The sequence below is a fragment of the Engraulis encrasicolus genome, chromosome 21 (genome assembly GCF_034702125.1).
Source record: "Engraulis encrasicolus isolate BLACKSEA-1 chromosome 21, IST_EnEncr_1.0, whole genome shotgun sequence".
NCBI lineage: Eukaryota > Metazoa > Chordata > Actinopteri > Clupeiformes > Engraulidae > Engraulis > Engraulis encrasicolus.
The window spans coordinates 12,691,121-12,708,620 of NC_085877.1; the positions used below are offsets into that span (position 1 = coordinate 12,691,121).

The window sequence follows — 17,500 nt, forward strand, 5'->3', positions numbered from 1 at the left end:
AGGGGGAAACCAAATATACAGACATGCACGCATGCTGCACAAACATATGCACCAATGGGGAACTAGAACACAGCAGCAGTATTGCTACACCAGCAGCATTGACAATGTATAAGGTTACAATAACAGTCAACTGAAAAGAAAGTAAAGGTCCGCAACACTGTTAAATGCTTGTCGTGCCATTAAATATTTGGGAGCATTTAACACTGTTGCAGACCTTTACTTTCTTTTCAGCTATCTTAAGTTTGGTCCAGTACCTGTGCCAATGATGTGCGCGCATTCTTTGACTTTCTACAATAACAGTCAATGCAGGGATAAGCGCTGCTTAGACTCAAGACGACACTGAACAAAACATCATGCGTGTGTAATAGAGAGCTATTACCCTCTCAGAGACATGCTGATTACATGGTGGAGTGTGCTACTTTGTAAGCAGTATCCACTCAACACAAGCACTTGTAAGCATTTTTGTTACCTTTGACAGCACAAGTTATTATTACACACAACAAACATCTTGAACATGCCTTGCATAAACGGATGTGACTGTGTGGGTCAATTCTCCAAGTATCCACTCACATGAGCACTTTTAAAGATTTCTTCTAGGCCTAGTATCCACTCAACTCTAACAAAAGTAATCATTTTGTTCTCCCTTGACAGCACATGCGAGCATCTTAAGCATTTCAATATATGACTTGTGTCCATGAAAGTTCTCTCTCTCAAAAAAAAAGCCAATAGGAGTTTTTGGCAATAGTAGCCACGCCACCTCCACCAACACCACCAGGTTTTGCACATTGCACCACAAAAGCCACCGCATGACAAGTGAGATATTGCAAGAGGGGGGGAAATCAAACAAGTGACTGGCTCCAGCGCGGGGTAGCCTGGAGGGCTGCATGAATGAAATGAAGAGAAGTGAAGAATGAGCTGACACAGGTCTGTTTTAGTCACGCTCCGGCATGTTCCATCACGACGGCCCCGGGACAGCCTCAGGCGTGTCGAGAAAAACAGAGGGAGAGACCCGTGCAGAACAGAAGAGAAAAGCTGAAGAGCACCAAAGTGTATTTTAAAGTGGACAAGAAACAATTGCATTTTAGGCGTTCTGTTCAAGTTAAATGTAGTTGAGATTTATTTTGAGTGGAAAATAAAAGCAAGGTAACCTCTGATCGTTTCTTTTCAGAAGATGTAGCTTTATCAGCCACTTTGTCACCTTGAAGACACAGCGGTATAAATTTGCTGTTACCAGAATGGCAGTAACCAAGTTGTAGTGCATTACTAAAGGCACTGTGTTGTCATAGTGTAGTCATAGTGTAGTAGTTAACTTTTCAAAGATTATTACAGCATTCTACTGGTGGAACGGCATGCATTGTGGGGCTACGACACATTGTAATTATCTTTTGAATAATAACTCCAAACTTGTTAATTAACTTTTGAGTTCTCAACAACTCCAAATGTGTCAGTGCCAGGACAGCCTCAGATATGTCAAGGAACAGAGAGACTCGGCAGAGTAGAGCCTAATCACTACACTCCCATAACTTGTTCACGCACATTTTATTAAGCGTGGGAAAGACAGCTTAGAAATTTCACTGGATTTGTTAATGCATATACTTGTTTATGCACATTCAAGCTGCTTGAGTACAAAATGCTCACTTGGAAACACTAACATTCATGGTGCCAGACAAGCACAACGAAAACCATTCCCTTAATGAAGAATGTTCTTCACTGATGTCTAAGTCAAGTGCAAACTCGTCTACTGATGTAACCTAACTGTTTTTGCAGTCCCTGCTTTAAGAAATCGATACCATATCCTATTGTCATGAAGGCTGTGATTTACACCCCTAATCAGCACCACTATAAACCATCACCATTCAAATCTCCAGGACTGGTACTGAACACCAGGCTACTATTCCAAGAAGAAGCTAACCTACAAGAGGTTGTAAGCCTGCTAATAGATAGTCCCCAGGTGTCATTTAGCTAAGAAAATGAGGACTCCAGGCTCTTCCATTATATGATTTACCACTACCTCAAGGTTGAACCTAGTTTACAACTTAGCCAGGTTCGGATCTTGGAATGCTCCCCAGCCATTATTATAGGCAACAGTAAGGATCACACCACCCCCACCATACACTGCTCTGAAAAATAACACGGTGCCCGTGTCTCCAGTCGAGTGGTGTCTGTGCCATTAGGCATGTGTGGGGGTGGCTAATGATAGCACAGCCAACAGATGGTGATTTACTGTAAAAAAAAAATCTGACCTCATGTGGCCTAAACGGTTTGCTTTCGGCAAAGCACTCAATGCTGTGCCACTGTGCCTTCAGGGCAAATAGAGAGGTATGTTCATGAAGATGAATGGTGGTGTTTTTTTTTTTTTTTTTTACTCGTTCCTGTCCTACAACATTCAGTCTTCAGTCTGCATATGCAAAACTACAGTAAATAACACAAACAGTTCTACATGACTTAAAAAAGATTATCTGATGATATGAATTTGGACAATTAGGTAAAAGACAAGATAACTTAAAAGCCATATGTGATGATGTCTGTTTTTTTTCTCGTTCCTGTTCCGGACGCCTTCCCTCCATATGAGAAATTTTAAAAGGCCTCAAACATTATATGATATATTGCATATAAGAACAAATTTGGACAACATGTTTTAAAGACACGCTAACTTTGGATAAAAAGCATTAATGTGAGGTACCAAAACCACTTCCTGCTACCATCTGAAAGCAGAACAAGCTGCCAACGTCAGATTGTACATCCTGCCATAAAAAACATGTTCTCATACTTCCTCAGTTATGAATAAACTCTGATAAATCCTCTTTCTTGTTTTACATGGTGCGACACATCTGAATGTAAGTACAGAAGCTGCACATGTGTCATGTTAACTTGGACACATCAAGTCTACCAGTAAGGCCTCAGTTTCCGGTGGCGTTCTCAAGAATATTTTCTTGTCACTACATGACACCGACGCCCCAACTATGGACTAAACCCAGTCCTTCATTAGTAGCCTGTTATGTATACACTCTGGTTAACAGGTGCACTGTTATTGATCAATAATGAAATAACAACATTGAAAAAGTTACACAGCACAAACAAACTCACCCTTCCACAAAAGTCAAGCGCTCACCAACTACCAAAGTGTGTGTGACGGAAGTTGACAAAATGGCGTTGCCGGAAGCAAAGCAAAACCAACAGACTACCCTATTCTGAGGCCCCGAAGGCCCCCGCGAAACAGAAACAGGCAAATCATGAGGTTACACATTTGACAACAGGACGTTAGGTCAGTGACACTTCCCCATTCGCTCTGCACAGGGGCAAAGACGGCTGTGGCAAAAACATATCAGCACATAACTTTTCTCTTATTGAAATGACAAAAAAACAAGCCCACATACTTGTTGATTAACTACCATTATTCTTCATTACAGCTTTCATTAACATTATTCAATTCACTCTGAGTCACATGCAGGTAAAGAGACTGTGGCAAAAACAAATCAACACATAACTTTTCTGCAACATTTCTATTACCGGTACTTCAGCAACACAGACACTGACCCACATAACTATTGATTTTTGATAACATTTCCTGTATCATAAATCAATTAATCCACATATTGATTACTTCCTGTATTATCCATCCATTATGAGAAAACGTGCTATTAATAGCAAAGAAATCATTGATTGTAGACAAAATTGATTGTAGGCTTTCAACACATGAAATATATTTTTAAGGAAACAGGCTTGACTTTTAAGTCATCAATCACAAGGTGTCACTATGGGCCCACACATGATGTCAAAACTGAGGGGAAGTCGACTGAAACTAGGCAAAACAAATCAACACTTCTCTATTAGAATCCGGCTTAAAGCCCACAAGATGAAGGGATGCAGGATGGGGAAAAAATATCATGAGGAAAAGATTATGTTTCCCTCTGCACATTTTTTTAAATAAATATTCTGGCGTTCTTCAAATCCGCTCATATTAAGGTGTGTGTGTGTGTGTGTGTGTGTGTGTGTGTGTGTGTGTGTGTGTGTGTGTGTGTGTGTGTGTGTGTGTGTGTGTGTGTGTGTGTGTGTGTGTGTGTGAGAGAGAGCGCATAAGCCGTGAGGCGAGAGAGAGGTAAACGGAAGCCTCTCATCCCCCTCCGTCTCTGTCTGTCGCTTTTTTCTATCCCTTCATCTCTCGCTCTGTCTGTCCCTCCATCTGTCTGTCTGCCAGCCTCTACATTTCGGTCTGTGCATATTTCTGCATGTCATCTCTCTTTCTATACAATTCTCCATTTTCCCTCCATTCCACTCTCCCTCTTTCTCTCCATCTTTCCCTTTTTCCTCCATCCTTCTCTTCCTCCCTCCATCTCTCAGGATGCCAGGCAGCTGCCGACCGGCCGGGCTCCCTGACCCAGTTAACAGTGGAAGGGGATCAGGCCAGAGATTAACCCACAGACACTGACTGGAGAGGGGGAGAGGGGGAGAGAGAGAGAGAGAGAGAGAGAGAGAGAGAGAGAGAGAGAGAGAGAGAGAGAGAGAGAGAGACTGAGAGAGAGAGAGAGAGAGAGAGACTAGAAGAAAGGAGAGACAGAGAGGGGTTAGAGGAAGAGAAAGGGGGTCGATAGAGAAAGATAGACTCAGAGGGGGATTGAGGAAGACACTGAGGGTGGTAAAGGAAGAGAGGAGAGGCAGAGGCAGACATAGAGACAGAGAGAGAGAGAGTGACAGCAAGAGAGGGATGGACAGAGAGAAAGAAACTGGAGGAAGAGAGAGGGACAGAGGGATGGAGAGAAAGAAAGAGAGAGGGGTAAAATATGGGGCAAAAGAAAGAAAAGCAATTGAGATTAGCAGAAAGAAGAGCAGCAAGAGACACATGACAGAAACAGAGGGATAGAGAGATATAGGGGGAGATCAAACCCAAATAACTTTGACTAAGCTAGGCCTGACCCGAAGTCGTGAGAGACAGACAGACAGACAGACAAACCATACACTCACTCAGACAGCCCTCAGGCCCTGTAACAAACTACATATTTCCCCTTTACATCCTCTATGGATGCACAGTCACTAAAGCCAGGATCAAATTTCAGCGGAAAACACAACCAGTAGCAGCAGCATATCCAATTCTCCTCTTCCTGACCCCAGACAAAAACTGATACAGCAACAACGCTCGATTCAATACCTAATACCGTGACACTCGATAATTACATTCACAAATGTTTGATCCGTGTAAAACGTTGTGAGCTTGTACTGTATACAGTTGTTTCAACCACATGTATACAGCCATGGGAGAGAAATCGATTCTACAAATGTTTATGAGTGGGTATATGGTCATTCCATCCATATGTATAATATCATAGTACTTACTATGTGTTTGCAGTTTGATAGATTTCCAATATTCATGTAGCACATAGTATAGTATACATTTGTGTGAGAGTATATTGTGTAATTCAATGAGAAAAAAATATTTTTATAATTGCCAGGAGTGTTTCCATTCAGTACGAGATGTACAGCAGTTTTATGGTGTGGTTCTGTCTGGACAGGGAGCATAAGGTGTGTGAATCTGTTTGCCGTGTATGCTTTATATGGTTAGACGGGCGTTTCTACAAAGTAGTATAACTTCACGTATAGCTGTGGGCAGGGCCGCTGACAGCTTTGGCTGGGCCCAGGACAAAGTCATCAGAAAGCGGTGCCCACCCAATACATACAATGTCATGAGAAGCCAATTCTGGGCCCCCTCGGTGCCTGGGTCTGGGACAACTGAACCCTTTGACCCCGCCCCTGTCGGCTTCCCAGGGTGTGGGGTGCGGGAGGCGTGGTTACTGTACGTCTGGATGTTTTTATGGATTTGTGGCTGTGTGATGTGTGCCTTTCATTTTACGATGTGTGTTTGTGGGTGATGTGTGGCTGTGCAAGCATGAGTTGGATCTGTGTGGTTGTTAGGGAATCCTCTACATATTGTGAGTGTGCATGTGTGATGGGGTGAGTACTGCTTGGATAATGGCATAAAAGGTGTGTTTCTGTGGAGGATCAGGCATGCATTTTGTGAGGATTTGGTATTCTAGAACTGTTGGGCATCTTTTTTCTCAAAGTGCTCCCTGTGTTCCCCCATGTATGCATTGGTTCTTTTGGGGGTGTGGGGGTTATGCTTCAACACGAAAGGACTGTGAAGTACTGTTAGGTTTGTATGCCTTTATTTGTGACAGGAGAGTGAGAGAGAGAGACAGTAACGAGTGGGGACAGAGAGATGAGGAAGGAACGACAGATGACATCAGGTCGGAATCAAACCCTGGTCGCCAGTGTATCAGTGCAGTGCTCTAGCGTTTGAGCCATGGCAGGGCCTTGTGCGTGTGTGTGTGTCTCTTACCACGCTGAAGCAGAATGATCCCCCGGTGCTGGAGCTGTGTCTGTGGTGCGGGGGCGGGTGGTAGTGGTGCGGGGGCTGCAGGGTGTTGTGTGGAGAGCCATGGCTGAAGTGGCGCCGGATCTCGGCCGAGGAGTGCCTGCAACACACCAATAACAAGAGCAATCAGACATGGCCAATTGGATCCCTGGCCAACGGTAGATACACATGATTGTGTGTGTGTGTGTGTGTGTGTGTGTGTGTGTGTGTGTGTGTGTGTGTGTGTGTGTGTGTGTGTGTGTGTGTGTGTGGCACCTGCTCTATACGATGCACACACATAAACACAGACAAACAAACCCATACACAGACGAGGTCACTGCCATACTACCATACCATTGCCATACCAAAGATTTTCTTAGTTCTAACAAATAGAACGTCTCTGGCCATACCACTGCCAACCTCGTCCTGGGGCCACATAACATTGATCCCGTTTGACATACTGCCCGCTGTGCTTTCTGCATAGCCTGCATGCACACTGCACAAAAATGCTGCATGCCTGCCTACAAGGGATTCTAATTCGCTGTTTTCATACAACAAAATTGCCATTTCATACTTAGGAAGGGTGTAAGTCTGAAACGTTTGTGAGGTGATTAAACAGTCAAAAAGAAATCTGAGTGCTTATCTTTATTAATTTATTCTTAAAGGGACACTGTGCAGGAAATGGTCAAAAAGGGTACTGCAACTATGCTGCGATTTGAAAATGAGCTGCCTATTGCCAAATTTGATCTTTTCGTGAAAGTTTACAAAGTAATAAACTAATATTTTCTAGTATGGTCCAAGTACAGTCATTTTTGCTGCTAAAAATGACTATTTCTGGAAATTCTAAATGGCGGACCATGGAGAAGATCCCCCTTTTCATGTAAGAAAAGTGCAATTTTTTCAGTCATAATGAATACTTAGAATTTTATGGTGGTGGTAAGTATTCATAAAAAAGGTAACATTAATGAATGGGAAGCATGAATTCTGGAAATAAACAACTAAAAATCTCACAGTGTCCCTTTAAAGTCTGTGTTTATTCACTGACAAGGTTAAGCACCCAGTGTAGTGCATTAGAAGGTGTTGAGTGCGCTTCCTGATCTTTCATGTATTGGGCCTACCATGTATCACTTTTTAACAGGCTCGTTCCTATCAGGAAGGTGGTCAATTTTGGAAACATCAGCATCACAAAGGGCTTGTTTGAAAACGACAGGTAGCTGGTTGTGGTTGGCTTTAACCCAAAGCCTAAGCCCTTTTGTGAAAAGGTGCCTTCTTATTTTCTGTTCTAACTTACCCAGATTTCTAATAAAACAATTCAAATCTCAAGAACCTGAATACAGCATATATGTCGCTCCAGGACACAATGGGTTAAAGCCACCCATTCTGGACTTAGAGCTTTGGGTTTTTTTTATAATCTTAACCAAATCTCCCATAGACTTCCTCAGTCTTTGAATGTGGGAACCCCTATCTTCCTCAATTCATTGTATAACTGGGCATACATTCTTTCAGAATGAAACCAATGCACTGCAAAAACTGAAGTAACTACCCTTAAGAGTTGCCATGGACCTGGACACTAACTTACTTCCAAGAACAGGGTTCCCACACTTTTTCAAAAATCATTTTCCAGGACATTTCCAGGACATTTCCAGGACTATTTTTGGATAATTCAGGACGGATATTTCATCCGTCGGACCCACAATTTGGACATACACAGCAACACACAATGCATTTTAGAGACAATGTGACTTTAAGGTTGAAATGAGTTGTAATGAATGAGTACAGTGTGTTAAGGAAGAGGGTACGTCCAAAGACGTCATAAGAGCATAGTATGGCATGGCCGCAAGGGGAGTCACTTTGTTCTTCTGCAGTTAGTACTAAGGAGACTAGTGATAGGAGGGATTACATTAAACACTGACAACTGGATCTCCTCTCTTGACCAATTTTGCGAAGTTACAGAGTTCAGATTTTGTCCATTATGGCGTTGCACCCACTGACCATGAGCACGGTGTCTTTAAGCAATGTCCTCGGACTACACCTAACCCAATGCATTTTCCATTGAGTGATACTTCTTATCCAATGTACATTATTTGCTTAGTACTGGCGGCAAGGTAAAATGCAAAGCCACTACCGCCAGGGCTGGAGTGTGGAACTGGTCATAGGACATAGTGAATTTGTGTCAGCTGTAATTAAGGCTGAATGACGGCTGTAATTTAACCACAAACTGAACATTGACGACAGGACATCCTATTTTGACCGGGCCAGCAGCTCCTCGCACCCGCAATTCAAATTGCTGTGTTTCCAGTGTCACAATTTTTATCGATCATGGCCTTGCATCCACTGCGCATGGTGTCCCCGGGCTACGCCCCCGTACTACACCGTGGTCAATGCAATTTCCTGCGAATAAGCGTTCTTATCCATTCTATGTTCTTTGTCCAAAGGTATTGACCTGGGTTGCGGTTGAAGATCCCCAGTTGTCCCGCTAGTAGGAATCTGCTGGAGCTTGGCGACCACACCCATATGTCAAATTTCGCAAGCCCAGCACGTGCAACCTCTGTTCAATTGAAATGCTTTCTGATCCACAAAACGTTTATTCGGAATTAAATGAAAGTGCAATGTAAACTCACATTATCTCAGAAAGTAATACCTTAATAATAGTCTCTCTCTTATCGCAAAAAATAGTGTACTTGGATTTAAATGCATTCTCCACAAGACTTGACTTTGACTTTTTTGCTCACCAACCATTGTGGGCAGTGGTTTCTGTCTTTCTGTAGGCCAGTTTTGTTGCCAGTTTCTTTTTCCCTGGAATATTCTTGCATACAAACAATTGATGCGACTACTGTGATTTGTCACACCAAAGATCAAACCAGCTTTCAAAGTGGCTAGTGAGACTGAAAGCTATGATCTCCAAAAAAGATAGCAGTACAATTTTTTGTAAGGAAGTGCTAGCACTGCCTATTTGTAGGCCTTATATGACCGTAAGCAGGTTTTCGAGAGATATATAACGCCATGATATCAGCTAGCGACTTTTCAGCTACTTCTAGTGACTTTTGGCAACACTGAGTCAAAGAATATGACTGTGTATAAGTGCAATCAAAGATGGCAACCTGACCAAACTGTGTGTGTGTGTGTGTGTGTGTGTGTGTGTGTGTGTGTGTGTGTGTGTGTGTGTGTGTGTGTGTGTGTGTGTGTGGACAATAATGCATTCAATAGATGGATATAAATTGAATCGTCATGTCTAGACTCGGAGAAGAGTAAAAATAATACCACAAACAAAATCGGGAAAAAGTTGAAGGGAAAAAAATCCAGGACAAATATTTTTTTCCAGGACATTTGGTGAATTTCCAGGACTTTCAAGGACTTGAAAACACATCTCTAAATTTCCAGGTTTTCCAGGACGTGTGGGAACCCTGCAAGAAACATGACATGGGCCATGCAGTGTCAAATCAGATGATTCGTTTCACCTTCTAATCGATCGGAATTTTTACGTTCTAGGTGTAGTCATCATGCCCAATTCATTTGGACTGTGTATGTTAAACCTTCCCGAATTCAACTACTGTGATAAGAAAAATACCTACCTTCAAGTTTCCTTGGATCATGAACCAGAGGCAAGACACCAAATAAGTGATGTTACTGGACTGTTGATATGTTTATGTTTGCTCTGAATCCATGTAGATTTGCTAATTTCTGCATTTATACCCAAATGGGTGTAAGGTACGGTACACTGGCCTATCTCCCTTCCAGAGTTGTCAGGGACCACCTGGAAACTACCTGAAAGGCCTAAAATGTTTTCGTGAAACGAGCTTTAAATACAGTACGTTTCCTGAAATTCGTCTTTTATCCAAAAGATTCTATGAAAAGTGGGCAATGCTGAGTGATTTGCGCTTGTTTGTGGACATACGCTACAAGGTACTTGTACAAAATTCCCTGCTTTCATGTGTGAATTCCCTGCATTCATATGTTTAAATGCCTTATTTCCTTATGTGTGCATTTTCCTATGCAAGTTACTTGCCTGTAAGAAATGTGGCGCTGTCGCTTTAAGAGACTGATCACGCTTTGAATGCATGTTATAGCTGCGTGATATGAGACATGCCCGGACATTCTCTCTCATGCAGTCGCATTCCCGGACTCTCCGACTTCGTTTGGAAGTATTTCTGTGTTGTTGTGCGTGAATGTAACTGTAAGTACTCATATTTCACTTGTAAGGCTTTATTTTGTTTGTACAGCCCTTTATTTCGTTTCTACAGTCCTTTATAACTTTGTATTGAAGCCCGACAATCTTTCTGTGTATTTGAAATGTCTAGAATGTTCCGTGACTCAGCAATGCCGCGTTAGCAATCTTGTACACGGTGTTCTTTGTTAGCATTTCATATATTTAATGCTGTACGATTTCCTGTGCTGTTTTAATGCTTTATACCTGTCAATTTACTACTGTTTATCACTATGTCATTACTACTGTGTGTGCAGTACTTTCCTGTAATTATTATCCTCGAGTAGATATTGTGAATGGGACATCTGTATTGTGAATGACTTAGCAGTCCTGTTTGTTCTTTTATTTCTGTCTTTGTATAGAAAACCACACAACGTAACTTCCACACTGTGAGATAACACGACTACACAACGTACAATTTCCTCAATGTTTAATTAATAAATGGCAAGACTCAACCTCTAGAACAGCTGCATTCTTTCTGACCGAAGAATTAGGCCAGCGGGTGTACGACCAGTACTTTCATCATCATTATATCCTACAAAATTGGTCCTTCGAGCCGGATTGTACATCATCTGCGTCATGGCTGCTTCTAGAGATGTCCAGGGTGAAGCACATCAGCCTTATCCTCGCCCCAGCCGGAGAAGACAACCTCCAGCCTACCTAGAGGACTATGTGCTCAGCCACCCTCGCCAATCATCCCCCTCCAGACCACACATGCCATCAACACATGTAAGTCAGAGCAACATTTCTTTCCCATCTGAGAGTGCTACCGCTGCTAGAGCATCTGCATTAGATCTACTAGAGGAGAGATGGAAAACTTTAAGCACTGCAATGGAACAGCTTGCTGTGGAAATGGAGAATGCAAAGCGTGCCTCTTATCCTTCAAGTACTGTGGGCTTATATCATGAGCATCCGATATCAACCTCTCCTGATCAGCAGTACAGTAGCAGTTTGCCAGATACATTTGGCTATGCACCTGTCACTACTACCCACATTGGAGACAGGCCCCCCTCAGATTACATGTTAGCTCCTCAAACATTATGGCCAGAACCTCCTAGTCACACTTATGTGCAAGAATTGAATCCAGTCATGCCTCAGCCACTGTTTCAGTTCTCCCCATCGACACTTCAAGGAGCAGCCTCCAAAGTAGGACCCTGGTTAGACATGGCACAACATAGGCCTCTCGCAGCATCGGTAGGCCTGACTGAGCAAGCAGAGAATGTTCCATCGGATGGCACTGCTACACCAGTATCTTGTGGCTCTCCCGAGAGGGCATCCTCACCTGCCACACCTCTGGTGCCCCAGCCAGCGCCGGTGCCCATGCCACGCCTGCCTCGTCTGCCACGTCTGCCACGCCTGCCTGGCCAACCAGCGTATGCTTCACCCCTGCCCGGCCAGCCTGCGCACGTGCCACCTCTGCAGGGACAGCCAGCGCCCGCGCCACCTCTGCAGGGACAGCTAGCGCCCGCGCTACTTCCGTCAGGCCAGCCAGCGCCAGCACATATGCCACCCATGCCCGGCCAGCCAGCGCCCGCGCCACCTCTGCGGGGACAACCATTGCCCGTGTTACCGCAGCCAGGCCAGCCTGCACATGCGCCACCTCTGCCAGTCCAGCTAGCGCCTGCACCTGCACCCATGCCACCTGTGCCACGCCAGCCTGCACATGCGCCACCTCTGCCAGTCCAGCCAGCGCCCGCGCAACCTCTGCAGAGACAGCTAGCGCCAGTACTACCGCCGCCAGGCCAGGCAGCGCCAGCACATGCGGCACCCCTGCCAGTCCAGCTAGCGCCTGTACCCGCGCCGCCTGTGCCAGCCCAGCGAGCGCCCATGCTACCTCCTCCAGGTCAGCGAGTGCCTGCACAGCATCCTCCATGGCAGCCAGTGCCCAATCAGCCTCCGCCCATTCAACCTTATCCGCCAGTGCAGCCACCTGCTGGGCCTCGGTAGCCTCCTTATGGGATACCGCCACCACAACCGGGGCATTATCCTTGGTACCCATACCCATATCCTGCTCCACAACCTGCGGCCTACCCTGCTCCTGATACAGGAGCACCTAACTTGATGGAGATGGCCATCGCCTCATCCTATGGGATACCGAAGCCTAAATTGGTTGCTTTCTCATCTGGCAAAGAGAGTGACTTTATCCTCCTGAAAAAGGGTCTGGACACAGTCCTAGGGCCTCACCGACATCTGACAGAGGACTACAAGTTTCAAGTTCTCCTTGACCTTCTGAAACTTCCTGCAGCCTATCAGATAGCTAAGAGGCACCTGAACAGTCCACAGCCCTACAGCGCTGCGATGCAGGCTCTGGAACAACGATATGGCCAGCCACGGTCACTCATTCAAAGCGAGCTAAAGGCCCTGCAGCAAGCTCCACCCGTCCGAATTGGTGACGCCCAAGCATTTGAAGACTTCAGCACAGCAGTTAGCTCACTAGTGGGAATGCTACAGTCGACACGTGGCCCAGCCAGGTACGAGCTGCAGTGTGGTTCGCATGTTGACATCCTGCTTAGCAAACTTCCTGTGAACTACAGAGATTCCTTCGTTGAACACTGCTTGAAGCGAGGCATCATCGCCAGTGGGTCTACTACGACATACACTCTGATTGACCTGGCATCCTGGCTGGAAATTAAGTCTCAAACCCTCCAGATCTCTCGACGGGCTGCTGAAGGCGTTCAGGGAGAGCCTCCACGTCGAGACACCAAGTCCTCCAAACAGACCAAAGTGAAGACCTCCACTGTGTTGCTAAACACTGCTGCTACGCCGAAGGCAACTGCACCTGACACAAGTGCACTTTCCACATCACCAAAATCCAAGCGTGAGCGATTCAAGCCCTTTTGCCCATATTGCCAGTCCAACGAGCACTACCTGAGTGGATGTTCTAAATTCACCAGCATGAATACATCCCAGAAGTCAGATTGGATAAAGGAACAGAACCGCTGCTGGAGGTGTGGAAGAGGCCATAAACCCGACAAGTGTACTCTGAAGAAGCCTTGTGCCACATGTGGAGAACAGCACCTGTTGACTTTGCATGAAGTTGCAACAACGCAACAGCCCAGTGTTACTGTCAGCACTGTTTCCACAGTTGTTTACCTGGATCAAGCAAGTCACTCACGCCGAGTGATGCTCAAAGTTGTCCCTGTTCGCTTGTGCAATGGGAACAAGATCCTGGATACACATGCCCTGCTCGATGATGGATCTGAAAGGACAATCATACTTCCCGCTGCAGTGGACAAGCTTGGCCTCAAGAGGGAGTGTGAGTTCCTGACTTTGAGAACTGTCAGGCAGGACATAGTGCATCTGAAGGGAGCCTCTGTGACACTTGAGGTATCAACCATGTCAAACCTGGGTATCAGACACAAGCTCAAGAATGTTTTCACTGCTTCAGAGCTGAACCTCGCTGAGCAGTCCTGTCCAGCTGATGCTCTAAAGAAGAAATACCACTACCTGAGGGATGTGCCAGTCAAGCCCTTCCACAAAGCCAAGCCAATGATCCTCATTGGGTCAGACAATTCACATTTGATCACTGCCATATGTCCAGTCCGCATTGGCTCACCTGGCTCTCCTGTAGCTGTATGCACAAAGCTAGGATGGGCCATCCAAGGGCCGGCGACGTTCCTGCAACAGCCCTGTCATCAGAGTTCATGCCTACACACCTCCTTCCTGTCACCTGCTCAAGAGCTACGACACAACGTGGAGAAATTATGGCAACTCGACACTCTGCCTCGTCGCAATGAGAAAGAGATCACACGCTCAAAGCAGGACAGCGCCGCACTCGCTCTGCTGGAAAGTGACACGGCACGGATCAATGTGGATGGCGTGGAGAGATATGCAACACCTCTCCTGTGGAAAGACAACCATACCTTACTCCAAGCTTCGCCCTCTGCTGTAATGCCTCTCCTACGAAGGGCTGAGAGACGGCTGTCAAACAATCCTGAGCAGGCCACCATCTACAACACAGCAATACACAAGCTGGAGAAGGAGGGATATGCTGTGAAGATCACCCGTGAGGAGGCCGACAGTACCGCTGGCTCATGGTATATTCCCCATCACATGGTGTTCCACAATGGAAAGGCGAGAGTAGTGTTTAACTGCTCCTTCACACATCAAGAGCAGAACCTCAACAACAACCTGCTACCTGGCCCTACCTTAGGTCCTCCCTTACTCGGAGTACTACTCCGATTCAGAGAGCATGCTGTCGCCATCAGTGGTGACATTCGTGCAATGTTTCACCAAGTTAGGCTGTTGCCCTCCGACCAGCCTTTCTTGCGTTTCCTGTGGAGAGACATGGAACAAGACCGTCAGCCGGACATCTATGAGTGGCGTGTACTACCATTCGGGACAACATGCAGCCCCTGTTGCGCCACTTATGCAGTCCAGAGGCACGTCCGAGACCATGTGAAGGGCAATGAAGATGTGATGGAGTCAGTCTTGACAGCCTTTTATGTGGACAACTGCCTCCAGTCCTTACCATGTCCTGAGCAGGCTACAGCACTCCTTGACAAGCTGAGAGCAGTGCTCGCCAAAGGTGGCTTCGACATCAGACAGTGGGCCTGTAATAAGCCAGAAGTGGTGGCTCATCTTCCCTCTGAGGCCAGATCAGAGGCCTGTGAGCTCTGGCTCTCCGCAGACAAAACAGAGCCCCAAGAATCCACTCTCGGCCTGAAGTGGAACTGCCTATCTGATGTCCTCGGTTACAAGAAGAGGTCAGTCTCTACCACCGAAGTGACCATGAGAACAGTGTACCGTGTACTTGCAAGCCAGTACGACCCTTTGGGGTTCATTCTCCCATACACCACCAGGGCTAAAGTGCTAGTGCAGGCATTGTGGCGAACCGAGCGACAATGGGATGACCCCATACAGGATGACTTGCTCCCACTGTGGAATGCATGGGAATCAGAGCTAACTGACCTCCAGGATGTTGCCATTCCTCGCCGTTACACCCCATTCAACATCACAAATGAAGACGTGGAGTTGCATGTGTTTTGTGATTCATCCGAGAAAGCTTATGGAGCTGTAGCTTACCTCCGAGTGGTAGATCCAGCTGGTCAGATTCATGTCTCCTTCGTCCTGGCACGGTCTCGTGTTGCACCCAAGCGCCAGCTATCAATCCCACGCCTGGAATTATGTGCAGCCCTAACTGGTGCACAGCTTGCCCAAGTACTGAGTACTGAGCTCACAGTACCCCTCACACGCTCCGTCATGTGGTCTGATTCTACCACTGTCCTGAAATGGATTCAGTCCGAGTCCCAGCAATACAAAGTGTTCGTAGGAACACGTGTTGCAGAAATCCAAGACCTAGTCGGGACTAGCAACTGGAGATATGTCGATTCAAAGAATAACCCGGCTGATGACATAACCAGAGGTCTAACTTTGTCTCAGCTCTCACAGCCTGGTCACTGGCGTTGCGGTCCTCCTTTCCTACAGCTCTCACAAGAGCACTGGCCTGTCTGTCCTTCCACTGTCCTGGATGATACGGCCGAGCTCAGACATGGTAGCTTCTGTGGCACCGTCTCCACCACAAACATGCCACTGCCTGACTTGGATGCCTGCGAGACGTGGGAAGACCTCATACTTACCACGCACCAGGCTCTTCACGGGGCGGCCTCCACAGCCCCAAGCGCCTCTGAGCGCATTGCAGCCGAACTAGCTCTCCTTCAGAGGGCCCAGTTAGAGAGCTTTCCTGAGGAGATGAATGCACTCAAAGCTGGAAAGGCCGTATCAACCAATAGCCGGCTGAGCTCACTCTCACCAACGCTCGACCAACTTGGACTGATAAGAGTCGGTGGGAGGCTTCGCAAGGCGGAGGATCTTGAGGACGACACGCTTCATCCTATTGTACTATCACCTGATCACCTGGTCGCTCGCCTACTGATTAGAGATTATGACAATCGTCTCCTTCATCCTGGACCAGAGAGAGTCTATGCAGAGATTCGCAGATCATACTGGATACTTCGTGGACGACAAGCCATCCGCAAGCATCAGAGACTGTGCACAGAGTGTTGCAAGTGGCGCAAGAAACCGGGGATTCCCCAAATGGCTGATTTACCCTCTGCACGGCTTCGCTTGAATAAGCCTCCCTTCTGGTCCACGGGGGTTGACTGTTTTGGCCCCTACACAGTCAAAATAGGCAGAAGACATGAGAAAAGGTGGGGCATCATATTTAAGTGCCTGACTACAAGGTGTGTCCACTTAGACCTCCTTACCCACATGGACAGTGACTCTTTCCTCCTTGCCCTACGGAGGTTTGTAGCAAGACGAGGAAAGCCATTCGAGATTCTCTGCGACCAGGGCACTAACTTCCGAGGGGGAGACCGAGAACTCAAGGAAGCATTCGCCCAACTTGAACCTTCCCTGAGGGAGCAGCTTACTGGACAGAAAATCTCCTTCCGATACAACCCACCTCATGCACCTCATTTCGGAGGTGCGTGGGAAAGAGAGATCAAGTCTGTCAAGGCCTCTCTCCAAGTTGTACTACGCGACCAGATTGTTCCAGAGGACGTCCTTGCCACCGTGCTGGTGGAAGTCGAAGGGATCCTGAACTCAAAACCTCTGGGCTACGTGTCATCTGACGTGGCGGACCCAGACCCGATCACGCCAAACCTACTCCTGATGGGGCGGCGGGATGCCTCCCTGCCACAGGCCTTGTATGGGCCTGAAGCTCTGCTGGGACGACGACTCTACCGTCACAGCCAGGTCATCGCCGACCACTTCTGGAACCAGTTCATCCGGAGATACCTTCCCAATCTTCAACTGCGCCAGAAGTGGAAGGAATCGTCAGAAGTCCTCAATGTTGGACAGGTTGTCCTGGTTATGGACAATCAACTGCCGAGAGCTATGTGGCCGGTAGGACGGGTCAGTAAGGTCCTTGTTAGTGATGACGGTAAGGTCCGGACTGCCGCAGTGGACATTAAAGGTAACACTTACTTACGCCCTGTGGCCAAGTTAAT

At 46.6% G+C, this 17,500-nt stretch overlaps 1 protein-coding gene across 1 annotated transcript in view; it reads right to left on the minus strand.

The window, feature by feature from the left end:
* The window catches only part of dock8 (dedicator of cytokinesis 8), a 119,212-nt gene that overhangs the window by 80,055 nt on the left and 21,657 nt on the right, over positions 1–17,500 (minus strand). Inside the window, exon 2 of the mRNA XM_063186211.1 lies at positions 6,332–6,467. Coding sequence (XP_063042281.1) covers positions 6,332–6,467 — 136 coding nt within the window. The remainder of the gene's footprint in view (positions 1–6,331; positions 6,468–17,500) is intronic.